Here is a 27855-nt window from a genome sequence, read left to right on the forward strand (position 1 = left end):
GAACCACTGCGGAAGACCCGGGAAGTCCAGTGGGTGGAGTCGGATCACAACTCCGCCCACAAGCCAAGTTTAATCCAATAAAAACACGAGGTTATGTGGCTGGTGGATCATTCTCAGCACTGTGTGTAGTACAAGTGGCTCAGACACAGCTGTGCTGCTGGAGTTTTAAATACTTTCCCCATTCATACCAATACAGTAGAGAAACTGCAAAGTCAGCAACAGTAAGTCATATGATGCTGTTCATTTTGTGAGGTCCTTTATCATGGTAAAGGTGAGACAACTCTGAAATGTTTGTTATCTGTTATCTGCATAAGACCTAGATAAATTCAGACTTACTCATCCCATGCCATCCCATGTAGTTTAATTTGACAGTTGTCAAATTGTAGGAGCTCCAAATCCTCAAAGGAACGACAACTTAAATGTTTACCAGTAAAAAAGCAATATTTATGAAAGTGACCACAACAATTTTCAAACTGAATGAAATTGTTTGTGCTCCATGGGTTCCCTGACAACTGGGGCTGCTATGATAACAAAAGGTTGAGTACAAACAAAGCATCAGTGCAATGGCTGGTTTTTAACAGCACTATAATGGGGTGTGTGTGTGTGTGTGTGTGTGTGTGTGTGTGTGTGTGACACACTGAAAATGATCAGTAACCATAATGTTGCTGAAGTTTTCACATTACGATTCATTGATTTCCTGACCACAGAACCAATCTTGATTAGATTTTTGGGTGATGGATTACCACAATTTTAAAGAGTCAGATTCTTTTTAAATTATTATTATTTGGGTATAACCAGTCACATAACCAGGCAAGAAGAATGGTAATCCATCAGTGAAAAATCCAATGATGACTGGCTTTGTTGTCAGAACATTGTTCAAGGGCTCAAAGTTGGTTTAATTAGATTAGACACACCAAGGTGGATCTACCATTAGGTGAATCTAAACATAACAAACTGTTTAAAAACTAAGCTCGCTAAATCTCGATTTTACTCGCCACCCAAAATATGGATATTTTCCCCAATGGATCATTGGAAAAAGCAGTCCTGTGGGCCTATATTAATGTCCTAAATCAGTGTTGTGATAGCCTGCAGAAGCATTGTCTGATATATTTACAATTGTACAGCTTTATTTTAGAATCAAAGAAAGAAAGAAAAAGAGGGCCAGTCAAATTCAGACCCGTGCTGACCTTTAGTTAACTATTTGTATGAATGAGCAGCTGTATTGCTTAATATGGCAGTGTTGTGGTTCTGTGTATAGCACTGGTATGAAATCAACATTGCTGTGGTTTTTACACACCTCAGTGTCACAAGTGGGTTGACAATAAGCCACCGAAAAATATTTATCTCACAGCGGGTGTGTGGTCAGAAACTTACCTGTAATGAAAGACTAAGACGACTAACAGAACCTGTGCATGGGCAAAGATGTGCTCCAGACTGTAAGTGTACGCCAACAATGAACTGATTTGAAATATTCAGTGACTATTTCCTGCATCTAAAACCTCATTTGCTTATTTAGGATCCAAACTGAGATTGAGGAAGAACAGGGAACCACATTGTCATCGGTCAGATGAGTTTGCCTTGTACTGAGCAAGGTTAGTTTAATTTTCTTCATTTAATTCCATAAATGTAGATTATTGATTAGATATTTCTAATCCATAAATGTAGATTCCATAAATGTAGATTATATGATTAGATTATTAGTGTTTCATCATAAAGGGTCCATATAATCTTGAATGAATGTAGCAAAAACTCATGAACCTGCAACAATATAGATTAAGTTACTATACTGAAAAACATTATTCAATATAGAATAATGTTCCGCCTCTTTATGAGATCAAATCTGTAATTCCTTGGTGAATTTTGAGTTTGTCAGTTTAGTCATGCCTAAATACCTTCTGCAGTCTATGACTCAAGGATTAGAGCTTTCTCTCCGCAGACTCTGACACCAAGAGCTGAGGCATTGCCTGATTTCAGGCTTATGATCTCATGATGGTTAAGCACTTACACAGCTGAGCCATTCAGGACCAACACTGTTACATAGATTTCTATGTCTATGACAGACTAAAAATATGAATTACCTCAGAGTAGCGTGACGTGCTTAAATAGTTCCTCATGTTCTGAAAGGAGAAGAATATCTGTGCTTAGTTTAAGGACAGATATTTGTGACTAAATAACAATTCTAAAGCAAAATGTTATACATGGTATTTTCTTAAATGTAGTCATTTGACCTTATTAATCATTTATATTTATTTAAACTTTATTTTAACCGACAAGTGATTAAGTACATATTTTTATTCACAATGGCTTCCTGGCAATGAGCAAGGACTGCTGTAGGAGAGGATAATATATACATAAAATAAAGTGATAAAAAGGAAGTCATATAAATACCTTACATACAATGCTTTAAAAAAATCAGGACATTTGGGTGGAAACTCTAAATTCTGCTTGTTTTTCATTAAACATAACAGTATGAGGGCAGCACGGTGGCGCTGGGGTTGTGGGTTCCAGTGCTGCTCCAGGTGATTATCTGTGAAGAGTTCGGACCCACCGTGACCCTGAACTGAATAAGCAGTTAAAGACACTGAATGAATAACATCCTGTAATCTGATGTTCATGCTGTTATTGGAATGATGAGAGACATATAGTGTACATTCCTGTGAAGTAAAATCACCCAAAGAACAAAAATACAAAAAAAAAAAAAGTTAAATGGGTTATAAGCTAATAAAAAAACACAACACACATTACAACAAATGGCTAGAACTGTGATGGACCTGCCTGGAAGAGGTCACGAGTAATTTCTCCAAGGACCACTGTTGTAGGTAACATCCTAGAGTCAATAAATTTTCTCAAAATACAATTATTCTGCACATTAATTTTAACAAAATATCTATCTAGAAGGCTTGCCAGACGAAGCTGTCCACTCTCGTCAGGACAACAAGCGAGTGCATTGATACAATTGGATAATGGGCTTAAAGGCTAAGCCCCACTTAATGGACCTCCATGAATATTTGACATTATTGTAGTTACTGACATATTTAAGTATGAATTAAAATGAAAATAGCAGCTTAATTTGCTTTAAAACTGACAATTTTATTAAATTGACGGAAAAACCCGAGCTCCCTTCGGAAATTCTTAAACGCAACCGTGACGTCACTGGTGGACAACAGCTGAACAACGCCGCGGTAAAACACCGTTATGACTGACTGTTATGACAGTATCTAGCTAAATAACCAACATTATTCATGACAATAGCCTAGCAATAAGCTAAATTCAAATGTAGAGGTACCGTTATTCTTGTAAATGTGATCGAAGTCGAACTCGAATTCATCCGACACTATAAACCTCCGTAATGCAGCTACGTAGCCGAGTATAATCTGAGCCACCGAGTTTAGCGAGTCAAGCTAACGTTAACTAACACCAACTAAAACAGGCGAAGTGAGTGTCCTTACCCTGTTTACCTCCATGTTACAGAGGCTCTTGAACACCTTTCGTTGGTGTCCTTACATGCCCATATTGTTGGAAAAGCGCCACTGAAATGAGCTACAGATAACGGAGTGAGCGGATGGTCCTTTCCAAAGTGCCCGTTTAAAGTTGACAAATTTAGTCCATTTTCTGGATATTTTGGGATCTTTGGGCCATTTGTTCACAGATGTCCCACTGTACATTGAATGATTGCAGCCAAAAACAACACACCTTTTCGTCATTTTGCATTAAATTAAGTGCAGCTTCTAGAGTTGTTGTTCACCATCTACGTCACAGACAAGACGCCTATTAGAGTTTCCGAACACCGTTGGGGGGGGGGGGACCAACGGTCTTTTAAACCTTATTCCTTCAATTAGTAAGAAATAACGTTTTCTGACTATCAATAAACACAAGTTAGGAACTCAAATTCCACTGTATTTATTTGTTTGACACTTTCATATCGCTGCTGCTTAGCCTTTAAGGGTGGGATGAGACAAAAATAAAGCTTTTGGCAAGAAGCACTAAAAGTGAGATAAGGTCATACGGTGTGAAATATGGTGGTGGATCAGTGATGAGGTGCTGCTGTTGGGGGACTGTAAGTTTGGACACTGGCAAATGTATGACCTGATTATGGAGCTTATTCCTCAGAATCCAGAATTTAGTTTTGTATTGTTATACTTTAAATGCGTCTTAAGACTGATGTATTCAATTTTCAACGGCACCTATTTAACAGCACATTTCAATGGCACAGTGAACAAAATGGGTTAAACATAGGGCAAGACAGTCCACCTGGAAACAAAAAACACTGAATTAAGACAATTGGGCCCCTGTGTTCCCTATACAGAGGTAACCTGCCATATTTATCCAATTAAATGTTTGCAGAGAAGGTTGTTGACCAATAACGGTAGCTGTACAGTCAGACCGTCCAATCAGAAGATTTTAGGCTACTTCACCACGCCCCCTTCTCACTCAAGCGAACCAATCGGAGTAGGGGAGGGCGGGACTAGTTTGTGAACGAAACTTCTCGAAATTCTATGTAAGCTCTAGAAAAACAAAATCCCGGACGTTTGTGAAATTCTGGCCGGACATTTTTTAAGTCTAAAAAAGAGGCCATGTCCGGGTAAAAGAGGACATCTGGTCACCCTAAATCAACCAGATAATTAAGAATCCATGCTCATCTGTGCAACTATCCCCTGCTCAACCCATGTAGGGCCCCTCTAAGGTGTTCAAAATGAGTCTGTGAGATAGGTCTTCAAAGTACCAGTATTATCTCTGTCCACAGTAAACCATATCTAATTTCATATTTTTATTTTTTGTAGTTTATTCATATATTTATATGGATTTCCATTTAAAGTTACGTTTTTGCAGACAAAACATCTGACACTGACTTCATTAATACATATGGAAATTCTCACTTGAAAACTTGAAGGAGAATTTCGAGATTTCCTCGCTACTCTTTTTATCTTACAGTATGGTGGGTCGTCTTTCTATAACACCACTATATTTTGGTGTGTTTAAACTCGTATTTTTATGAGTAATTGCAGAGTATTTGTGTGTGTTTCTCTTAGGTTTTTTTCTGTGAAGTAGTCATGTTTGGGACTGGAGCGGGCTGGGCTGCTTTAAACCGGTCCACAATGCCTTGCGGTGTCCCAGTTCTGCTGCGTGTGTGTGAGTGAGGGAGAGAGAGAGAGGTGAAGTGGACTCCGGTAGGTTTGCTGAACATTGTGAGCCGAGCTGGACGGCGGAGTGGTAACACACATCTTATAAACAAGTTTCTCGCGCGTACACACGCCGTTAACGGCTGCGGGCGGAGCTCCCGCACTTTCCATACGCCTCGAGTTGTTAACGGGACGAGACCAATAACAACAAACATGGAGCAGCGGATCTGCGGAGGAGTGCAGGAGCACTGCTGAGGAGGAGGAGGAGGAGGAGAAGGAAGAATAGGAGAACCGACACTCTCCGGTAACGGTACGGTCATGTCGTTCAGACTAACGTCGCAGTGCCACTATGAGTCTGGTAGAAACGGGAGAAGGACACATATTTGGGGGAAACGGTTTCACCTTCTCGTGGGGAGAGGGGCACCTTCTCTCTCGAGGAGAGCCGCTGTGCCCTCTCTGTGTCTGGAATGGGGGGCTCATGCGACGGTGAAAGCCCCGAGCAACAGCTCTCTGTGGTCCAGTAGGTTATTTAACGTTAGAGGCCGAGTCTGAGAGTTTTCTCTCGGGTTATTTTCACCGCGCTACTCTAAACAACCCTTTCTCAAAGTGGAAGAGACTGTGGGCCTGAAGCTGCAGCCTGAGTCTCTTAAAGTACGAGCACCCCTGGTTCTCTCAGTGATTTAAGTTTCTTAAATCTTGCCAGAAAATGTTCCTCATGTTAGAGTTGAAAATTTATCAAACAAAACAAAACCTAAAATCTGCAATGAGCCAAAACTTATGTTATTTCCTCCCCTCTGTATTAAACTTAGCAATTTTAAGTCAATGTGTTTTTAAATGTGCAGAAAATTGCCCTAACTTATTTTCACTCAGAAAATCAACAAAAAAATGGCTGAAAAACATGATAGCAAAGGCTCCTGATGGTGTCCATTAGTCCATAATGGTATATTGTGTTTTCCTAGTAGGTTGGTATAACAATATAAAGGATCCCAGTGGTTTAATAGACCAGAGACCAAGGAAATGCATTTGGTTTTCTATTGGGGTAGTGTCCTACAGGTACCAAATGGTATATTTTAAGACTCTCTCCCTCTTTTAGATAAAATATTACCGTAAGATGTGAATTCTGGTTTTCGTGGATTTTTTTAAAGGGCAGGGGTGCATAAACATTCAGGTATAACATTGTATTTTAAATCAAAACCTAAAAAATATGACCAAATCTAAGTGAGTGAATAATTATATCCACAGCAAAAACTTTTCAGTTTTTATATTAGTCTAGCTGGACATTACTGGACACCGTAGTAGTGAAATCACTAGGATTAAAGCCTAGATTCAGTTTAGCTTTGCACACACACACAATGCATTGTTTACTTTGCTCACACTCCGTTTTTAAAGGGAAACACTTTATAACATGTACTCCTTTAGAGGTTTGGGAAGTAGGATGGTGTAATATTGTAATAGACCTGTTATTTGAATGACCTGCGATTGTCAATATAGTTGTTGTAAACCACAGCATTTTAGTTATAAGTTTTTCAACTTAGATTTAAGTCTTTTTGTTTCAATTCCTACTTTACATATATTACTCTTCACACAGTTTTCAAAAAGCTGCCACACACACGCATATCTCAAAACAGGACAACAAAGTGTTTTGTCTGTTTCTGTTCCCTTCTGTTTATCTACGTAGTTGTAAAGCAGGCTAGATGAATAAAGTCTGTAGGGGGGGTATGTAAGGACAGACCATTTGGCAAGATTGTTTGGGGGTTTGATTGTGTTGTCAGGGTGATTGTGCTAATGTGTACCCTAATGCTAAGAGTCTGCTTGTTTTCTAGAGCCTTTGTTTTAGGGAACAGTTTGTACACAATCAGCAAACTTTTTGTTTTATAACTAATTTATTCCTATTGGTTTGGCCCTATTGAATTATGGTTATTCATCACACTTCTCTTGTTATAGCATAACAGTATTCCTCCTATTTCCAACCATCCCCTAATTCCGGCCACTGCCGTATATGGTGCCATTCCGCTCTCTCTCTTCGCCAATCGCTTTGGGTAAAACAATAAAACATCAGATCAAGCCCTAGTAGGGCATTTAAACATCAGTCTTGCAAGAAATCACATATCTAAACAATATTTAAGTATCTATAACAGTGTTGTAATTCTTTGTGTGCAAAACTGCATGTAGAACACAACACATTTCCATTTCGCGACAGATATTTCCCTCAGTGTAAAAGTTAGCTTAGCGGTTAGCTTCCTTTTCTCTGAGGGGAAATTCTACTGCCATTGTAATCCTTACATGTAGAGTACGGATACCAACACAGGACAAACATGATCTCATTGTGAACCTCTCAAAACCACTGAATGTGGTAGCAACTGTCTCGTTTGACTGTCACAAGCAGGGGAGGTGGCCGAAGTTAGGGGGCGCTAGTAATCTTAGCAGTATTAGCACCTACTTAAACAAAAGCGATTTTATCTAAAAAAACATATTTTCTTTCAAAGTCAAGCAAGTCTTGGACATAAATCTACACATATTTGACTCCTGAAAAATGTTGATTTGAGTGAGTAAAGTACTTCTATTTATTTACAGTTAGCTAAGATTTCCCATATTGTAATTACAAGTGGTCGGAAGTTGGGGTAATTACGCTAGAATCTATAGACAGAGCACGAGAAACTACGTTGTGTAATTTTATTAGTAAAATTCTTAAGCTATTGTAGTTATTATATAATTGATGAGAAGTTTATTTATATGTTTAAAGGGTTAAAGGCTAGTTTATTGTTGCAACTATGTATCAAACCTGAAAGTCTTGTCTTTCATTCTTTTACTGTCTCCAAACATGTGAGATAAGGGTTTGGTCTTAGTCCAAACCTCTAACTTTCATAATGATAGTGTAATTTACACCTCAGCTTATGACAGTTTGCCTGCCTTGGCTGTTCTAAAGTTAGGTTTTATGTAATATGAAATAGTTCATTTTTATCACTGCCCATTACTCAACTGCAGAAAATCCAGATACATACTATTTTCCAGGTGAACTGTTCCATATTTTCACCACATTTTTCATAACTTTACTCTATAAAGGACAACCCCTTATTTAATCTATATCCACTTTGTTTGTCTGATGATTTAAAATAATACAGCGAAATTGAAATTGTTAAAATCTAAACTTTGAAGCAATTTGATGTGTTATCGCTATAGGGATCCATTATATCAGAATGCACTTTTCTGAGTATAGAGTGGGAATCCTTAGTACGTTTAGATATTTAACAGCTGCGTGTATCATGACGTGATGAATTATAGAGAACCTGCCAACATCTACCAGAGTACAGTAGATGCATAACCTGCATAGTAACAAGAAGTGGATTGGATGTCAGCCTGTAATGACATCACCTTCTTTTATTAATTTAGTTTGATCAGTTGCTCTTCCTTTTTAAATAGTTTATTTTGGCAGAAGATTTATTGTACTCATTGCTCTTTCACCAGCTGTTTTTGTGTATGCATTTAGTATACTTCATCATACTTACAAATCTCAAAAAGCTATATAACACATAATGTATTGTAAAAATATTTTCAAACATTGCCATATCTCCATTTTTTACATATTGCTCAGCCTTACCGCAGAGTACCATTGTGCCTCCCAATTTGTAATAGATGACCCATACGGCGGTAATCAGAGTAAATAAGAAGCAGCTGGGGAAGTAGCTGAAGTATCTCTGCTAGAATGGCATCAAATCCACTGACTCACTCTCATTTATAATTGGTTCATTGGTGGAGCTCTGCTGTCTCTTTCCATTCTCCTTCACATGCACTTGCCTTCTTCCTACTCCTAGCACTGCCAGCTGGAAGCAGCTTCAGAGTAACCAGCAGCTCAGCCAATTCACTTCAGGCCTGAATAAAACACCTAAATTCCCACATCTATAACTACAATACTAATCCTCCTGCATGTTTTAGATGCAAAACACTCTCAGGAAATCAGCTTGTAAATCATTCACTAGCTCTTGTTTAAAAATATGCCCTACAAAGGCTTTTATTCAAAGCTTTACATCAGCGACACTGTGTCTTTTTACAGAAACATGGTTAACAATAAGAGGAAGTTATTGTCTATGCTTGACTGTACTGTACGTAATAAATACATGACATTGTTGTGTAAAGAGTACATTTCTGAGGTTTTCTGTTCACTTTCTACTTATGAATAAATGGATGCATTACACTGAATATTTCAGAAAGGTGTTAAGAGATAGTTTTGAATACGCCTTTCTGAATTTCTGCTTGAAGTAGATGTGCAATGCATACTTGTGATTTTTTTTAAATGTAGGTATCATTGTTATTTGTAGTCTTTAATGCAAAAGTACACTATGATTGTGCTATCACTGATAATATCCCCTTCTAAAAGTTGAGATGATATGAGTTTGACTATCAAAAATCTTCTTGCCTAGGGCACCACAAGTAAAAGCTCAGTTTTGATTTGCAGCTGTGCCACTTATTTTCCATGCTCGAAGGTCTCTGAAGATGCAGTTGGCTGCATTTTCAGTGAGAAAAGAGAAAGACAATGTCCTTCTCTCTTATTTCTATGCAACATATTACCCAGTGGAGCAGACATGTGCTGGCTTTTACTGTCATGAGGCTATCATATCACTTTGAATTGCTCCACTACAGTGGAGAATTGTTTCTGACTGAAAAGAGTTTGGATATAAGAAAAAACATCACTGTATCATATTGATAGATTGTATTCATTAAAAATATACGTGATATCAAAGATATGATGTTCAGCTGCACTTTAATAAAATAAAACAATCGGTGAAAACAAAGTACTATGTTGTGTATATTTAAAAATAGTCCTATTTGTATAAATAAAATGAACATTAGCATTCCTTTAGAACCCATTAAAGGCTTTATATTGTTTATTTATTTAAGTTCCCTTTGATGATCCTTTTGGGCAGCAGGTAGTGTCGCAGTCACACAGCTCCAGGGACCTGGAGGTTGTGGGTTCGATTCCCGCTCCGGGTGACTGTCTGTGAGGAGTGTGGTGTGTTCTCGCTGTGTCTGCGTGGGTTTCCTCCGGGTGACTGTCTGTGAGGAGTGTGGTGTGTTCTCCCTGTGTCTGCGTGGGTTTCCTCCGGGTGACTGTCTGTGAGGAGTGTGGTGTGTTCTCCCTGTGTCTGCATGGGTTTCCTCCTGGTGACTGTCTGTGAGGAGTGTGGTGTGTTCTCCCTGTCTCTGCGTGGGTTTCCTCCGGGTGACTGTCTGTGAGGAGTGTGGTGTGTTCTCTCTGTGTCTGCGTGGGTTTCCTCCGGGTGCTCCGGTTTCCTCCCACAGTCCAAAAACACACGTTGGTAGGTGAATTGGCGACTCAAAAGTGTGTGTGTGAGTGAATGTGTCTGTGTTGCCCTGTGAAGGACTGGCGCCCCCTCCAGGGTGTATTTTGGCTTTTAGACTCTTACCATAAAGCCCTGGTGCTGTACATCAAACTAACAGTTTAAAAGAGTATTAAGGCTGTAATTTTGAGTCAGTGCATTTGAAATGAAGATACACTCCACAACACAAACCTAGTCTCTGTGGGGTTTTTTCAGATATATTTCTTGTTATTTGGGGAAAGCCATATTTTATGCTGTTGTAATAATGACACGAGCAACTGAAGATTGTAAAAACAGTCGTATATTTTGGGGGAAAAAATCCGTAGCTTACCTTCATATGTGTTTACTTCAGTATAAGAATATTTTATTGCGCATAATTCACAATTTATATATGCAATGTTACACTATATGCAAATTGTTTTGACAAAGTAAGCTTCAAAGTCAGCTTCACAAATGGCAAAATCCACTTCAGAAATATAGAGTTGGGAATTGCGGAGGCAGAAGTGCTTGGTTTTGTTGACAGTGATCATGATGACTGCATAATCTTTGTGGTGCACTCTTTGTTTAACTTGACACTATAATAATAACTAGATCCCGTTTAATTGCATATTTGGCTGAAGGTGCAGTGATGTTGACTGCAGCCTCGGCCTGTGAATGTTTTGCTAATGATAGCTCTGTGTTAGCCATGCTTCTGTCAGCAGTTTGAAAGGGTAACTTAACCCAGTGTGTGACTCGTGTGGCCTGTGGCACAGATCAAGCTTTGCATCTCTCTGATTGTAAGTCTCTTAAACAAGTGGTTTTGGTCTCTGTGTAGTACCTCTCATGTGAAAAGAGGGCATAACTATGTGCTCAAGTATAGATACCAGTGTTTCATTCTGAAATCACTGTTTAAAATCAGGGAGTAAGGTAAGAAGCCCATTTTTGTCTTACAGATTCCGTTCATCAAGTCTCATCAGGATGCTCAGCCCTAGTACAATGCATTATCTTTCTGCTGTTTTGTTAAAGTCAGTCACAATCAACTAAATATAACTATGTAGCACTTTGCAGTCGGTTAAAATACAGATGTTGTGGTAATGACTAAGCTTTTCTGCTTTCCCAAAATGATGAGAGCCATTTCACCAGTCAGTACTGCACTGGATATCTTCCCTCTGTGATTAGTTTATTTGTTTGTTTTCCAGGGTACAAGGTGTAAAAGATGTTAACAGGTCTGTGAGGACAGAAAGAATGACATCACCCAGATGAGAGGCATGGAACTGAAGGTGTGGGTGGACGGAGTGCAGCGCATCGTCTGTGGGGTCACTGAGGTCACTACATGTCAAGAGGTTGTGATTGCCCTGGCTCAGGCCATAGGTGAGATGCTGAGGAACACAGAGCACCACAAACTCATGTCACTAATGAAACGTGTCTGTTGACAAACTTTTTCATGGTCCTGATTTTGCTGTTTTGCTGCAGTGTAGAGCAAAATTAAAATGCTGCCATGCACCTTATTACTGAATAACAAATGTATTTAACACAGTTTACCAGTAGATTTTCTGAGAACTTCTAAAAGAAAAACAAGCAAAAGCTACACAGGCATGGTCCTCTGTGCTGCTCAGGCGGATCTTAGCTTCGTTCACTCAAAGGCTCAGTGTGACTCGGAGCCATTTGTCCTGCTCTCACTATGGTTTGGTGAGTGATGGATGTGTTACTCTCAGGAGACAGACACACTCTCTTCTGCTTTCTGCTTCTATCCCTTGACTCTCCCCTTTTGTCTTTCTTCCTCTTTCAGACATTAATAAACAACGAAGATACAACCTTTGGCCATTTAGGTGTTTTTTTATTATTATTATTTTAAGGGCTCCCTTTGAAATATTTTCAAGCTTTGCCTGGTGTTTTTTTTTATTATTTAAGGCAGTTTTTATAACTCAGTTTATAATACACATAAGGTACCAATTACTTGATGTGGGGTAGAAATCCGACTTCAGTCTATTTTAATGTAAGACTTCATTTTATTCTATGTGTAAAAGGCAAGCCCATGACTTCTTTTTTCCAAATCTGTAGCTGAACACAGCCCATTTGTTTCTTATTTGACCTCCAGCTGTAGGGGAGCCCCCTTTTGTCTGTCTTTTCTTTACCCCATGTTATGACTCTTCACTTAGCAACAAGTGTTCTTTGTGAGGGTCTTTTCATGAGGGTAGTCTTTGAAACTGCATGTGAAGTACAGTGTTGTCTCCCGACATCACACAACACTGCTTTTGACTGAGCAGTGGGAAGAAAAGGCATTGGCACTTCACATAGTTCACTAATTCACTGGGGTAAAGTACTCAGAATAATTCCTCCACTGATGGGACATTTCTTTTTTTTTGTCTTATTGATGTACTGTCTGCATGTCTGCCTGCTTTATAACTAAGTGTACTCTTGTAATCTGCATGGCCAACAGGATGAGACAATCTGAAGCCTCAAGACATCATGTTCCTCACAAACATTAACATCAGTAGCTGGTATCACTAAAGCTCTTGTTTGATGAACACAGAACGTTCAGACATGTAGAATGAGAAGGCTTCTCAGAAAAGTATAAAGGAGTCAAACCCCTTAGGAATATACTTCAGTTCATTCAGACATGTAGTTAACCTGCTTTTACTGAATACTAAGGGTATTACTGTAAAGTCCTCAGCATTTTTATCTGTATGTGTTTAATTTATGGCTGGTCTACTCTCAGAATTGAGCAAATATTACATTGGTATTACAAAATTTATATATATCCTTTGTCTATAACTAACAAATTAGGCTCAATCCAGAAAAATATATCGGGAATCCCAATATTAATAATTAATAAAAAAGAACCAGCATGACCAATTACTATTTGAGTATTCTGAATATGCAGGCAAACTTTGAATTTTGTTATTTCCTTTTGTACTGTTAAAGGAACATTAGGTAGTATTTTTACCTAAAAATTACAGCTTTACATTCATTGTGATGCTTCACTGATCTGTAATATGGAGACTACAACCTCTGTCAGGACAGTGCTGTAAAACTGAAACTGCAGCTATAGTGGGAAAATCTAACCTAATGTTTCTTTTAAAGGCTAAGCACCACTTAATGGACCTCCATGAATACTTCACATTATTTTAGTTACTGACATATATAAGTATTTAATTAAATTGACGGAAAAACCCGAGCTCGCCACGGAAATTCTTGAACGCGACCGTGACGTCACTGGTGGACAACAGCTGAACAACGCCGCAGTAAAACACCGTTATGACTGACTGTTATGACAGTATCTAGCCAAATAACCAACATTATTCATGACAATAGCCTAGCAATAAGCTAAACTCAAATGTAGAGGTACCGTTATTCTTGTAAATGTGATCGAAGTCGAACTTGAATTCATCCGACACTATAAACCTCCGTAATGCAGCTACGTAGCCGAGTATAATCTGAGACACCGAGTTTAGCAAGTCAAGCTAACGCTAACTAACACCAACTAAAACAGGCGAAGTGAGTGTCCTTACCCTGTTTACCTCCATGTTACAGAGGCTCTTGAACACCTTTCGTTGGCGTCGCCAGTGAAATGAGCTACAGATAACGGAGTGAGCGGATGGTCCTTTCCAAAGTGCCCGTTTAAAGTTGACAAATTTAGTCCATTTTCTGGATATTTTGGGATCTTTGTGCACAGATGTCCCACTGTACATTGAATGATTGCAGCCAAAAACAACACACCTTTTCGTCATTTTGCATTAAATTAAGTGCAGCTTCTAGAGTTGTTGTCCACCATCTACGTCACAGGCAAGACGCCTATTAGAGTTTCCCAACACCGTTGGGGGGGGGGGGGTCTTTTAAACCTTTTCCTTGAATTAGTAAGAAATAACATGTTTTCTGACTATCAATAAACACAAGTTAGGAACTCAAATTCCACTGTATTTGTTTGTTTGACAGTTTCATATCGCTGGTGCTTAGCCTTTAAGGGGACATCTATGATTGTAAACGATAATGCAGTTAGCCTTCTCCCGAATTTGGAGAAGTAATCAGAAACAGCAAAAATAAGTCAATATTACCCACCTTTGGAGCAGGAATAGACTTTTAGGAATAGAAGCTTTTCCACAGTAGAGTTTTCCCTGTTGTCTAAAAAGCTCCAGATGCCTTAGCTCTGCCATGTGCAGAGAGAAAGAAAAGAAAACAGACCTGAGAGCAGCAAATCGTGAAGAAACATCCTCAGAATTTTATGAAATGTGTTTTTTGATTAATTAATTGAATTGTCCTCTTGTTTGTTCTTGTCCTGGGTTAAATAACATGCCCGGAGGAATATGGTTGTGATATCAATGACAATTAATTCTTGACATGTTTTAGGGCGCACTGGGAGATACACACTCATAGAGAAATGGCGCGAGACGGAAAGGTACTTGGCCCCACATGAGAATCCAGTGGTGTCCCTGAATAAGTGGGGTCAGTATGCCAGCGATGTGCAACTGGTGCTGCAGCGCACTGGGCCCTCCCTCTGTGAGAGGCCCACTTCAGAAACCTCTGCCCTCGGGCCAGAGCGTGGTCCGTATCGCCAGAGCCTCCCACCTCTTGCCAAGCTCCGGCCCTCTGCCCCAGACCGCTCCTTGAAGCGGCGTGAACCCAAGCGCAAGTCTCTGACATTCACGGGTAGTGGCAAGGGCCTGCGGGACATATTTGGGAAGAGCCGTGAGCCGGGCCGAACACGCTGTGCCACGCCAGGCCCTGCTCCGCAGGAACTGGGCCAGCTGGTACAGCTACAGAAAGAGAAACTACGCTCACTGGAGCAGCGTCTGCAGAGCTGCGAGCAGGAGCTTCGGGAAGAGCTCCTGACAGAGGAGGAGGAGGAGGAACTGCTTCAGCTTGAGCAGCAGGTGAGGAGAATGGAGGCCGAAATGGAGGAACAGGAGTTCTGGGAGAGCGAGCTGCAAATAGAGCAAGAGAACGAGCGGCAGCTGCGGGAGCGCCTGCAAGAGCTGCGCAACCGTGTGCAGGAGTGTGAGGCCCGGCTGGCAGAGTACCTGGCACAAATCCAGTGCATGGAGGCGTGCCTCGAGGCCGAGCGGCTACAGCAGGAGCTGCGGCAGACCAGGCAGGCGGATGAGGAGGAGTTGCAGGCAAGGATGGAGAAAGTGAGGACAGAGCTGGAGATGCAGGTGCAGCAGGCTGCCAGGTTAGAAAGTAGCTGCAGGGCTGTGGACCTCTCTCTTGGACAGTCCAGCATCCGGCTACAGGTGAACAATGAAATAAAATTATTGCCCTTAAAATTTTGCAACATACAAGAATAAAAACTATTTGGCTCCATAGGTCTAAAATCTTAGGGTTTCAGCTGAAAATTTCAGTACTGACACAGCGTTTTGTAAATAGCACTGCCTTGGACCAGTCAGCACTTATTTATATTTAGTTGCCTGTTTAATTATCTTTCAAATAATGTAAGTAGCTTGGGCAGGAGTCCTGAGGTGGCTTCAACGAGGTACTAGAAGGTTGACTGCTGATGTTTTGTGTACATGTCTTTGGAAATAAATCTGTAGAATGACTTGATGATTAATAATAATATTTCTAAATACTGGTTTATAATTTTTCAAAGCTTGACTTGGCATTGTGACATGGGCATTATTGGCAGATGTTTGCATAGGAGTCAGCCACATACTTTAGCATCATGTGAATGTATTCACTAAAGGCAGCATCCAAGCCTGAAAGTGTAAACAAGTAACAAAGAAACCCCAAACTTACAAAACAAATACTTACAAATCTTTAATTTATTATACAATTAATTTTTAACTGAGGATCACTTGTGGTGACACCCCATCCTCTGACTACCCATCTGCTAATTGCTCCATGTTGATTTGGCTCTAGTTTGTGGTTTATGGGATCAGTATTGTTTGGGAGTCATGACCATGGCTAATAAACAGCCAATCAATGGGCGGCATGATAATGGAGATGCTGGAGGGGTTCACATTACTGTGTCTGTGAGCCTCTGTGAGCTATGTCTAACCATGATTCTGTATCACGAGGCAAAGATGCTGAACCAGCCTCAAACCGTTCAAATACTTGCTATTTAAAGCCTACTTTGCTGTACTTAAATACATGTAGATGAAAGGAACTCTCTTGAACTTTCCTGACCCACAGTGGGAGCTCTGCAGTGTAGGAAAGGTATGCAGATAGGCAGGGAGAAGTGTGTTTTGAGTAGGGTGTGGTGGCTGAGAGTGTGAGGAGGGGTGGAGTAGGGAAGGAGTGAATTATGTAAGAGATCAGAGTGGATTAATGAAAAGAAGAAAGAGTTGGCTAAGTTGCATCATAACCACCATAGTGTGCAATGAAATGTGAAACATTCTTTTTTCCTAGAGCATCTATCCCAAAGTTTATTGAGGTTCATAACAGAGTTTGATTATTTGTAGCTTTGAAAATGTGTGTACAGGTTTTGCATTGTGCCTTTCAAATAAATATTTCTGGTACTGCAGGAAAAGGAGCGAGAGCTGGAGCAGTTAACCAAGGAGCTGCGACAGGTGAATCTTCAACAGTTTATCCAGCAAACTGGGACCAAAGTCACAGTGCTACCAGCAGAACCTGCTGAAGAGGAGACAAGCAGAGGTACACACACTCGCACATTAGTTTAGAGGACACCTCTAAACATTAATACAGTTGCAAACAGAATATGAAGATTTAAAATATAAATAAGATATCATTAAAGATTTGAACACAGTTTAGTTTCTGATTTTTTGAAATAGAGGGAAACAGAATATGGCCCACAGCACAAACTCTGATCCGAAATATTACACACACCCCTTTTTGCTATTTAGTAAATGTAGGTAGTAAAGATTTATTAATTTTTTTAATGAAAAATTAGTGTGAATTAAATTAAAGTGAATAGTTATGTCTATAGAAAACTTGCTTAACTGCAGTAAAGGAATTGTGCCTGATGTTAGGCATGTTAAGACTTGTCTGTTTGACTGTTTGAATCAACCGTCCCTACCCTAACTAAAGGAGGTGCCAAGTACATGCTTTAAATGTTCAGTGTGCAGTACATTGCTATGTTTTTTTGCCCAGAGCCGTAGTCGAACACAATGTAACAGTGTAGTGTAAAGCAGCAAAACATCTCCCTGCTGACCCCTTCTTGTGAAGAATAGGGACAACTGCTGACGTCTGCATGGGCTTAGCTGGACAATCAGCAGTGGCAAAGGATATAGTGAGCCATCATTGATATTCTAGAACAATGTACAGTATTTAGAAATGACCAGCATGTGGTATCTTATTAAATAGTAGTCAAATATTTTAAGCATGTCTATTTATTAAATATTTATTTTGTTTCCTTGTTAGTGCAATATACACTTATTTGCATATTATTCTTATTAATGTTTTACAATTTCTAAAACACGACAATCAACAGCTTGCTCACACAGTATACAAGTGTGCTTACACAAAGAGCTCACTTTCAGAAAGGCACAGCAACTATTAAGGTGAAGGAAAGTGTTAATTGATCATCCTGCAAAAAATAAATGTCTGTGCTCTTTTGTCCCCTAGAGTCTGAGCAGTCCAGCTCTCTGAAGCGCCTAGGATCAGCCCATCCGCTCCCCAACACTTTCCGAGCACTGCAGAGCCCACTGACCTCCTCCTTCAACCCAGAGGGCATTTATGTCTGATCATCCAGTGCCAGTGGAGGTCTATGATTAGCCTGAATACACACCATTTCAAGCCATTAACCTCAAACTAAACTAAATCTTATTCAGTGAAAGTCAGCTGGATTCTTAGATTCAGCAAAGGTCTGCTACACTCCCCTGAGAATCTACTTTTAGTGTGGATTGTGATCTGCTATTTGGATATTAAACATGCTGTTTGTGGTTTTCCTATCAGGTCACACACAGCCACAGGCCATCAGAGTCCTCTGTGGAGGATCAGTGTGTTATACAATAAATTATAAACAACAGTATAAGAGAAGCAGGAAGGAAAGGCATTTGAAATAAGCTCACCTAGCAATGCTATACCTTTACTGATCAACCTTCCATTCACCTGCCATGGAGGATGCCCTCTCAGTCTACTAAATGGAGCCACCTCGTGGTCAGTTTTGATGGACCCAGCCTGCCCACTCGGACTGCATGATTTTGCTTGCCAGCCTTTTTGCTGTGAAACAGTTTCCACAGGCCACTGTTTTGAGATATGTTTGATTTACAGAATGTCGCTCAGCAGCGGACTAACAGGGACGTATTCCCTTAGCTCATCACAGACAGACTCACCTAGATCTTTTACCATGATGTTCATTGCACACAATGGTAAACACTCGGGGTTTTTTTTTTGGAGATGAAGTCTAATTCTTTGCTGCTGGATTATGAATAGATATTATACAGATAATCTACGAGGAAATGTGCACTTTATTGGCCAAAACATTTACAGTGTAATTACACTTATGTCTGAAAAAGTAGAGGAATTTTCTCCTCTGTGGTACAACAATCGCTGCTACTTTTAACTCATTATTGGGTCCTTTTTTAGATCTCTCACATAACTGTCTTGTTTTATCTGGTGCTTCAAGAACAGTAATGTTCATGCAGTAAACAAGAGAAATGCAAGATGATCATGATCGAGAGGAGAGTGAAACAGATTAAATATGTTTGCCTGTTCCAAAGGACTTAAATAAAGAATCATAGGTGTTTGCGTATCAGGTCTCCAGAGTAAGAGTGCTGATTACCTCCTACATTGATTGACACCCGTCCTTTAGTGAAGCTTCGATATTGCTTCTCTTGATTTTCTGTTTCTTTATCTGTTTTCAGGTGGTGTTAGTCTGTAGATAGCTTCATTGTCTGGGCTGAGGTCTGACTGTCCACTGACATTCTTCCTCAAGTGGCCTTTCATTCTCTCACCGCTGCCTACGTCTAAATACGGCCCATTTAAACACACTTAAAACATGCATTTGACTTGCACTGCATAATGTAAAGCCTCCAGCAAATTCACAAGACAGCCAATCACAATGCAGGGAACAAATCACATGATGAGGTTAGTTGATGGCAAATTGCTGAATGTGACTGTGCTGAATTGTTAGCCTGCTGTACTGAACTTTACATAAAAAGAATAGTCTTGTTTGTTTGAGGCTATTAATTGTCTGGTTTCTTGGCATTAATACGATACAAAAATGCTTATGCAACTTCGACTACTGATAATTGCAGGTGATTTTACATATACGACAGAAGCTAACTTATGTGCTCGCAAATTAGTGGAATTAGTGCATGTGGTTTTGATTATTTTAGAACTGCTTCGCATAACTGTCTTGTTGCACTGAAGTTATGTCTCTCACAAAATGCAACCTGCGTTTAGTTGCATGACAGTTTCGCGGTGTACAGCCAGCCTGAAGGTATAAACCTGTTGAAAGGCCTTGCACACTTAGGCCCCCAAGGATCAGTCAAATGAGTCCTCAGTTTTTTTTCCTTTAGGGTGGGTTTCCCAGACAGGGAGTAAGACAAGTCATGGACTTAAGTGGAGAACAACATTTCCAAATGCTGTTAGTGTCACGACCTGATCTCAGATCAGCACTGTTACTCAGAGTATTGTTTTGCAATCTGACAATACAAGAACACTTCTTGGTGATGTAGTCTACGTCTAGTCTAGTTTTGGCCAATAAAGCAAAACACTCCTAATTTTTATTTCATATATATATATATATATATATATACATAAACTTCTGTATCTTTTAAAGTTTAATTGCATATTAATTTATGGAAAATTATTTACTAACAAAACTATTTCAGCAAATATAAAATTTTAATGAATTATTTTATTTAACAGAATTTGTTGTATTAGGTCAAATACTAAGAAGTATATCTTGAATAAGTTGTTTTCCCTCTCTTGAACTGCAGTCAAACTTCCTGAGGAGTTAGAATCTGAATCAGGAATTCATGAACATCTAAAAGAGCATTGCTTCCAGTAGCAAATCAGTTGAAATTAAATGAGATGACTGTTGTCTGGGATTCCTAAATGAATGTAAAAGGACTAAGATGTGTCACTCGCACCTTCACATAAAACAGGGACATTTTCATGAATGTACGTCCAAGAGTTCTCAACATGATCACTCGCGTCTTTGGATCCACGTTTACATCAAAGTTCTACATTGAACACAAGCTGACTGTTGGGGAAGTCATTGGACTTTAGAGTTACAAACAAGCATTGAGTAGTTTCAGTCCTTTGTGGGGATGTTTTACTGAGTGTTTGACATCCCTCAACACTGAAACATTGTATGTAGCATGGTTAACAGAAGCTAGGCTAAGTGTAATTTGTAGAAATGAAAAAAAAACAAATCTCAAACTCAGAAAACACTGGGGCCAAACACATTAATTTTATTTGTACAAAGATACAGAATACAGTTTGTGAAGAGCATCTTTATCTCATTCACATCATAAAATCAGTGTAATGGGCCTAAAGTAAACTCTGACCATTTGTCATAAAAGCGTTATAGTATTAATACCAGTTCTCAGGGAGCTAGTCTTTACTGTAACGGTGACAGATAAGCTTTGTTTCATGAAATAAAAAGACTCCAGAAATTTCCTTTTGCTGCTAGCTTCTAATGATATAGTCATTTTCCCCCTGCCCCTTAGAAAAGTCAAGAAAAATGTATACATTTATATTGCGAATTAACATTAGGTAAAAAATATATATATAATGAGTATTTCCTGGTACATATTTGTCTGTGCCAATGCTGATACATCAGACTGCAGTATTATTATAGGGAAATAGATCATTTATTTCTTCAGGGGTTTAAAAATGCAGTAAAATATATGACCTGTAGATATTTTTACTCTTCTGGAATAAAATAAACATCAAATATCAGCCAATGTTTAACATGTATCCAGTGCTGGTAACGTATTATGCAATGACCTTTCAGTATCAGTAGGTTTCACGTATCATTGTTTATCTCCTAAGAAATACCTTTAAAATGTTACTCTCCATTGATGTCAAAGTTGATGCAGTCACTTAAAGGTGGCGCATGAAATGTATTTTGAATATTTGTACAAATATAAAATGTCTGCCAATATATTTACATTAATACATAAAAGTGAATATTTTCATTAATACAAACTATTTTTTGTTCTAAGCATTTAACAGCAAAATGTACATGTGTTTGTCACAGGTAACTGAAGCACATATGCTTCTCCAGTCTGTCCACACTTTTGGTTCTATTTAATCATGAAACCCCGCATGCACACGGTCCTTTAATCTGAAGAGAGTGGAATTAACAGATGAGCATGCCTTACTAGAAAAGAGGAGTGTAAATATCAACATATCAGTGAGTAGCAAAGAGAACTATTTTTAACATTGTCAGAAATAATGCACTACGGTCTTCTGGTTGAACTATATTCATGGCTGACCTGAACTAAATGTTCTTATTTTTACTCTTAGTTAGTTGCATGCTCTGCTATTCTGTTAAGCCCCATGTGGGGGAGCAGCAAAACCTAAAATCAGTCTTACCACACTTCGTGTAAGTGTATTAAGCATTTTATAGTGATGTTATAGAGACGTCATTGGTGTGTGATAAGTGGGGACTATGCAGCATGGACTGCCCCTGAACTTAAGCAGTATAAATATATATTTGGGTTTACTCTGCCAAATATATCAGCATGTGCTAAAGGATGGTCAGATGACCTTAGATCAGGCTGGAGGCTAACATCGGTCATCCCTTTGGTCAGCCGCCATCAACAAGCAGTACCAAAATCACTGTGGACAATACAGAGAATTGTCCAACTCTATTTTTCCAATAATAATGTTAATGGAACTATGATACTTCCTCCTTTATGAATATTTAATGCCTGGGAAAAAAGATGGAAATTATTTATATGTTCAAAATGTAAACTTGTTTATCAATCAAGCATAACATAAAGTACATTTAGAACAGTACAAATGGCTTTGAGATCGTTCTTTAATTATTATTATTATTAATGCTGGTTGCAGTCATCAGCTTGTGTGTTTCTGGGGTGTGTGTGTGGGGGGGGGGGGGTGAATCCCCATTACAGAATGTCCAACAATGTTGCATAGATGTATTTGATTTGGTAATATATTCCTGATACTTATAAATCCAGGGTCATATACATTAAATGTCCAAAAAGATTATAGAAATCCCTTATAGAGAATTCAGATATTATGGTGCACCCACTGTTCACATACACAGCTTGGAAAATCTCCACAAAAAAGGCATGAGATGAAATTGAATGCTCTGAAACTGGTGAACATGAGTTTAAGGTCATTACGATGTGGAGCCATGTAACTCTCCGTAAAGCAGCACCTGGTATAATGTCCAATCACAATATAGAGTTTGTTTGTTTATATTTGTTTAGTTTATATTTTACTAACATTTTTTTTCAAACACCTTAGTACTCTATTTGCTTTTCTATCATTTATTTAGGCTATATTTTTGCATAGATTTGTTTGATTAAAACCTTTACATTTTGAGCTGGGATCAGTTTCGGTTGGATAGCTTTAAGCACAGGTTGTAGATATTTGCTGGCCATGGCAACCCTGGGCCTTGTATGCAGGACAATGCTCTGGGCATTTGAAGTGCAGACACAGACAAACCCATACAGTCAATCAGCTACAAACCCCATTTCTAGAAAAGTAGGAATTATAAATGCAACAAAAACAAGATCGTGTGATGTGTTAAATCTCCTGAGTGAATGTTTCATTGTGTGGAAATATGTGATGGACTAGTGCCCCATCCACAGAGTGTTCCTGCCATGTGCCCAGTGTTTCAGGGTATATCCTACATCTACAGGCTCTTCTCCTCACTCTTCTCCTAATGCTACATTTCTGGAAATGTAATAATGTCATTCTCAGGCTGGTTATGTGTAATATAATTTATTCTATCACAACATGCTTTAATGATGTGTTTACTGTCATGAAATACACAATTATGAAATGATTCATTTTGCAGCTATACAAATATCTCATGACCAGTAATACAGGACACAAACTTAATTCAATTCAAAATTTATGGAATGTTTCTGAGCAAAAATCTTGGAGTAAAAGTGCTCGAAATAGTCAAAAACTTTTGCCAATTAATTTAATTTACTGCTCAAAATATTTTATTTGTAGTAAATTAAATAACAGACAAGAATGTCATTAGCTGGATAGGAAAATTCAAACTAAAGAAACCCCTTTAGAAAACACTAATGAAAATATTTAATACAATTCTGACTGTGTTTCCTCAGCATTTGCTAGCTTAAGAACCTACAGACAATTTAAACTTCAGCCACGTACAAACAATGTTTTGCATTTTTCCACCTTAAAGGACACAGAGTTTCTGAACTTTAAGAAACTTGAGAGAACATTTTTTATATGTCAGTGACAGGTCTATGATTATGGGGAACTGCTGTTCCCTCTGATTTGTTTATGTTCAGAAGCACCACACCATTTAAGGTGGAACGATGTGTTTGAGGAGTAAAATGACAGTTGTTTGTACATGGCTGAAGTTTAACTTGTCTGTAAGTTTTTCGGTTTCACTGTTTGAATTACCATAGAAACTCATTTGTAACTCGAGTTGTTTAGTTTTGTAGCATTTTCGGTCTGTGTTTGCAGTCATGCAGTTAGCCTCCCCCAAATTTAGTGTGGGGTCCTACCTAAATAATCTGAAACAGCAAACCTAAGTCAGTGTTACCCAGCTATGGAGCATGACTTTAAACATTTGGACGGCTCTTTGCTGTTTTTCTAGCATGTCTGACTGAGCCACTTTTTTTTGTTTGTTTGTTTGTTTTTACTCATTTACTGACACCGGAGCTTTGTAAACACATTAGACTGGTTTCCAGCACACAAACAGATTTTAGAGCTAGCCTTTAAAAATGCCTTTAAAGTCTATAGGCATTACAACATGAATACAAAAGCATATAATGGTTGTACTTGACCGTAGCTCAGTATTCTGCATTTAGTGGGTAGTCCTTGTGCTTGTTTGTCCTAAAAGAAAGAAACAAATTGTCACTGAGTTTTAAAGAGAATTTCTAAGCTTGGTAAACATACTCTTATTCTCTTAACTCACCACTCCATTGCAAGAATTCTCCAGTTCCTGTTGAAACTCAGAATGGTGCATATTTCTTCCTTACACAGCTTAAAATCAAAGACCTAGATTGAAAAAATAGACTATTCACGGCACGAAATAAAGCATGGTACCTTTATATGAAGTTCCCATTAGACATGTTGCACTAGCACATAATAAACATTGGAGTAGGTTTACCTGGAAATTTTCTTTGATTCTATTTGGATTGACAGATTTGGGAATAACTGCAACATTCCTTTCAATCTGGAACCTAAGTAGGACCTGGGGAGAAATTTTGTGTCATGTCACCTAGATTACGAAGCTAATGTAATTCTAAAACAGTGCAAAGCAAACAGTGTTTTTTGAGAGGCATATTCTTAGCTCTTAAGGACAGTGCCTTATTACTGTCAGACTATCTTTGTGGTTCTTTTCATGAAAGAAGATACTCAGTATATTGCTTGGACTCTGTCAAGGATGCATTTGGTCTCCGCTACTGTTTATGGTAATCATGGACAGATTATGAAGATGCAGCTGGGGCTGGTTGAGAGTTCAGTACAGAGGGCCAAATATGATTTCTCTGTTCTTTGCAGATTATGTCATCCTCTTGGCACAATCCAACAAATCTAAGACCAAGTGGGATGCACCTTTTGATGAGTGAAAAACCGGCCCCAGTTGGAGGATATTTAGGTAACTTATTTTGGAAATGTATTCAGTTGTAATAGAAAAATGGAACAGGAGGCAGTGTGAAACACACACACAAAATTATATTATAATAACATGCAGCAGGTACCTGTGCTGGTGTTTTCTTATACTTATCAGCTATGGCCTTGATCTTAGGCTCTTCAAAAAGAGATGGGTCACCTGGCTTTGCCCTGGAATAATACAAGACCACTCAGTAGAATTAAAATACATTTAGAGATGGATTTTGAGGTAATGATTAAGGATGAAAACAGTGCAAGTGCAGTTTACTAAATGAAAATACATAGAATAACCCAGCACTGGTGACATATGGTAAAAGTCCTTATTTTTGCCTACCATGGTCTGTCAGGAGAACCAAGGGGGCTGTATGCAGTCACTGAGATGCCCTTAGACTGACAAAAGTTGATCAGTTTCTCCTGCGTCAGGTAGGGATGGCACTCAATCTGAAATAAAATCAAACAAACTGAAAAAAACAGCATTTTTTGACTTGACTTTAAAAAATATATATATTTATATTGAATTGTTGACAGTGGGGGCGGCACGGTGGCGTAGCAGGTAGTGTCGCAGTCACACAGCTTCAGGAGGCCTGGAGGTTGTGGGTTCGATTCCTGCTCCAGGTGACTGTCTGTGAGGAGTGTGGTGTGTTCTCCCTGTGTCTGCGTGGGTTTCCTCCAGGTGACTGTCTGTGAGGAGTGTGGTGTGTTCTCCCTGTGTCCACGTGGGTTTCCTCAGGGTGCTCCGGTTTCCTCCCACAGTCCAAAAACACACGTTGGTAGGTGGATTGGCGACTCAAAAAATGGTCGTAGGTGTGAGTGAATGTGTGAGTGTGTGTGTCGCCCTGTGAAGGACTGGCGCCCCCTCCAGGGTGTATTCCCGCCTCGCACCCAACGATTCCAGGTAGGTTCTGGACCCACCGTGACCCTGAACTGGATAAGCGCTTAAAGATAATGAATGAATGTTGACAGTGTATTACAGTATTGACAGTATTACTGAATAATAACATAAAGACTACCTGGATGTTGACAGGTTTGTATTTAAGGTCTGGCTTGTTCAAAATGGCTTCAATCTGCGCTCTGTTAAAGTTGGAGATTCCAATGGCTTTGACCAATCCAGCATCCACCAAATTTTCCATTTCCTTTATGATAACATAAGAACATTATAATGAATTTTCTCCATTATATGCATTTCATAGAATATATAGAATCCTTCTCAAAAAAACTGTTCATGCCCAAAAAGTGCAAGCACTGATTTTTAAATGGCTTATTACAGAAATGAAAGTGCAATGGCCACATCATTTATCAAACTTCTGCAAGTTTGCAACATTTAAACAAATCAAAGGAAAAAGGAAAAGCTCCTGAAGTTAGTTATGTAATCATTTTTGAGTTACCTCCCATGTTTCCAGGAAATTGCTGTTATCAGGAATGGCTTGGCCATCATCATCAAGAGGTAATAAGGTGTCTCCAGGCTGAAGATTCATATCCAGCAGTTAGGACCCATACATATGTAATGTTTTTCACAAATTATATATTAGGAACCTTGACTTATTCGTACGACCTTAAAGCCCATAGGGAGATGCATCAAGTACAGATCCAGATAGTCCAGACTCAGTTCCTTCAGGGTCTTCTCACAGGCTCCTCTAACCAGACATCTCTCATGAAATGTGCTCCATAGCTGAAAAAATGTCCAATTAACCAAACTTAACAGTTGTTTTTTTTTTTTTTTTTTGGATTATATCTAGTGCATTTTGACACCGATGGCATTCTGAAGTAAGTACTTTTCCAGACAATGGACAAACCTTGCCATAGCGTGAATGCCATGATGGAAAGTATTTTTTAGACCCATATGTGGATATGGGGTGTGGTTACTTGTAGTCCCCCCACCTGCAGCACAGCCAAAGGTATTGAAAGAATGGCTTTTGTTTTTCAGTCTTTTCTGAAAAACTGGTCTTTAAAAGCTTACACTTTAAATTCTTTGTAATTAATAAACAGCTGGAAAGAAGTCACATCAGCCCGCAAATTTACAAAGCTCTTATTCTTTTTTTTCCATTCAAATATGTTTCGAAAAACCCCAGAAAGGCCAAATAAAATGACTTACCTTGTCAACAACAAAAAGGTCTTCTCTTTTTACCACTCCTTGGTTAATCATGGCATGGATGGCCTCCCCTACCTCTGATTCATTCTCGTAGAAATAGGCCCCGTCAATGTGACGGTAACCAGCCAGAATAGCCGTCTTCACAGCTTCTGCTACTTGCCCCGGAGAGGACTGTAGGGAAACGTCACCAAAATTGTCTTAAACTGCCACTATGTTAAAAGAGCAATCTCTCATTTTTATGTTGTGAAGCAGCCAATCTATTGACACCTAGTGGCCTGGAAATTTCAGAGGTCCAGTATTAAACCCGTTATATGAGCGACCCGCTCTATGGAGCATAAACTGATTCTATATTTATTTACTCATAGATGTTTAAAAATTCCTGATTACATTTTAAATGATTGAAATAGGTCTGTATCCATCAAAGTCTTAAAAAGGTTTACATCATCAACTGTTTTGCATTCTTAAATTCTGAGAAAACACTTTAATGCTGGATAAATAAATTAAAAAAAAAGCACAATATGTGGAATTGTAGTCTCTTACCTTCCATGTCCCCAGCCCTATAATGGGCATTTTCCCTCCGGAACTGAGAGTGATAGTGGATGCCATGATGAAGTGATTGAGAAGTGAAGCGGTG

At 39.0% G+C, this 27855-nt stretch overlaps 2 protein-coding genes across 6 annotated transcripts; one reads left to right on the forward strand and one right to left on the reverse strand.

Annotated features, from left to right (window-relative positions):
- Window positions 1–121: 121 nt before the first annotated feature.
- On the forward strand, window positions 122–22298 carry rassf8b (Ras association domain family member 8b). 5 transcript variants are annotated; one of them, XR_010802259.1, is made up of 7 exons: window positions 4847–4936; window positions 5031–5430; window positions 11635–11806; window positions 14783–15666; window positions 16894–17023; window positions 17954–19417; window positions 21543–22298. XR_010802259.1 is itself a non-coding variant. In XM_066669157.1 (6 exons), exons 3-6 carry the CDS (start codon window positions 11695–11697, stop codon window positions 18070–18072), a joined length of 1245 nt encoding a protein of 414 aa, XP_066525254.1. In that variant the 5' UTR covers window positions 201–221; window positions 1517–1592; window positions 11635–11694; the 3' UTR covers window positions 18073–22298. The 5 variants fall into 5 exon arrangements, 4 of the variants coding, with proteins under 4 accessions (XP_066525253.1, XP_066525254.1, XP_066525251.1 ...); XM_066669157.1 differs by lacking the exons at window positions 4847–4936; window positions 5031–5430 and adding exons at window positions 201–221; window positions 1517–1592 and having other exon boundaries at window positions 17954–22298; XM_066669154.1 differs by lacking the exon at window positions 4847–4936 and adding an exon at window positions 3162–3182 and having other exon boundaries at window positions 17954–22298.
- A 2011-nt stretch (window positions 22299–24309) lies between these two features.
- On the reverse strand, window positions 24310–27855 carry LOC136694543 (aldo-keto reductase family 1 member B1-like). The gene is made up of 10 exons (XM_066668199.1): window positions 27762–27855; window positions 27225–27392; window positions 26685–26801; window positions 26518–26595; window positions 26143–26265; window positions 25467–25573; window positions 25222–25303; window positions 24630–24713; window positions 24435–24517; window positions 24310–24352 (listed from the first exon to the last, which is right to left on the reverse strand). The coding sequence occupies exons 1-10, from the start codon at window positions 27825–27827 to the stop codon at window positions 24310–24312; spliced, it is 951 nt and encodes a 316-aa protein (XP_066524296.1). The 5' UTR covers window positions 27828–27855.

This window comes from Hoplias malabaricus, chromosome 4 (genome assembly GCF_029633855.1).
Source record: "Hoplias malabaricus isolate fHopMal1 chromosome 4, fHopMal1.hap1, whole genome shotgun sequence".
In the NCBI taxonomy this organism is placed as follows: Eukaryota; Metazoa; Chordata; class Actinopteri; order Characiformes; family Erythrinidae; genus Hoplias; species Hoplias malabaricus.

Excerpts from the sequence above, each read along its gene's own strand:
- rassf8b (XM_066669156.1), top strand. The coding sequence starts at position 11,695 with ATGAGAGGCATGGAACTGAAGGTGTGGGTGGACGGAGTGCAGCGCATC. Across the intron at positions 11,807-14,782 it reads TGCCCTGGCTCAGGCCATAG|GGCGCACTGGGAGATACACA; the intron begins GTGAGATGCTGA and ends GACATGTTTTAG. Across the intron at positions 15,667-16,893 it reads AGTCCAGCATCCGGCTACAG|GAAAAGGAGCGAGAGCTGGA; the intron begins GTGAACAATGAA and ends CTGGTACTGCAG.
- LOC136694543 (XM_066668199.1), bottom strand. The coding sequence starts at position 27,827 with ATGGCATCCACTATCACTCTCAGTTCCGGAGGGAAAATGCCCATTATA. Across the intron at positions 25,304-25,466 it reads GGTTCTCCTGACAGACCATG|GGCAAAGCCAGGTGACCCAT; the intron begins GTAGGCAAAAAT and ends GTATTATTCCAG. Across the intron at positions 24,353-24,434 it reads AGAATTCTTGCAATGGAGTG|GACAAACAAGCACAAGGACT; the intron begins GTGAGTTAAGAG and ends TCTTTCTTTTAG.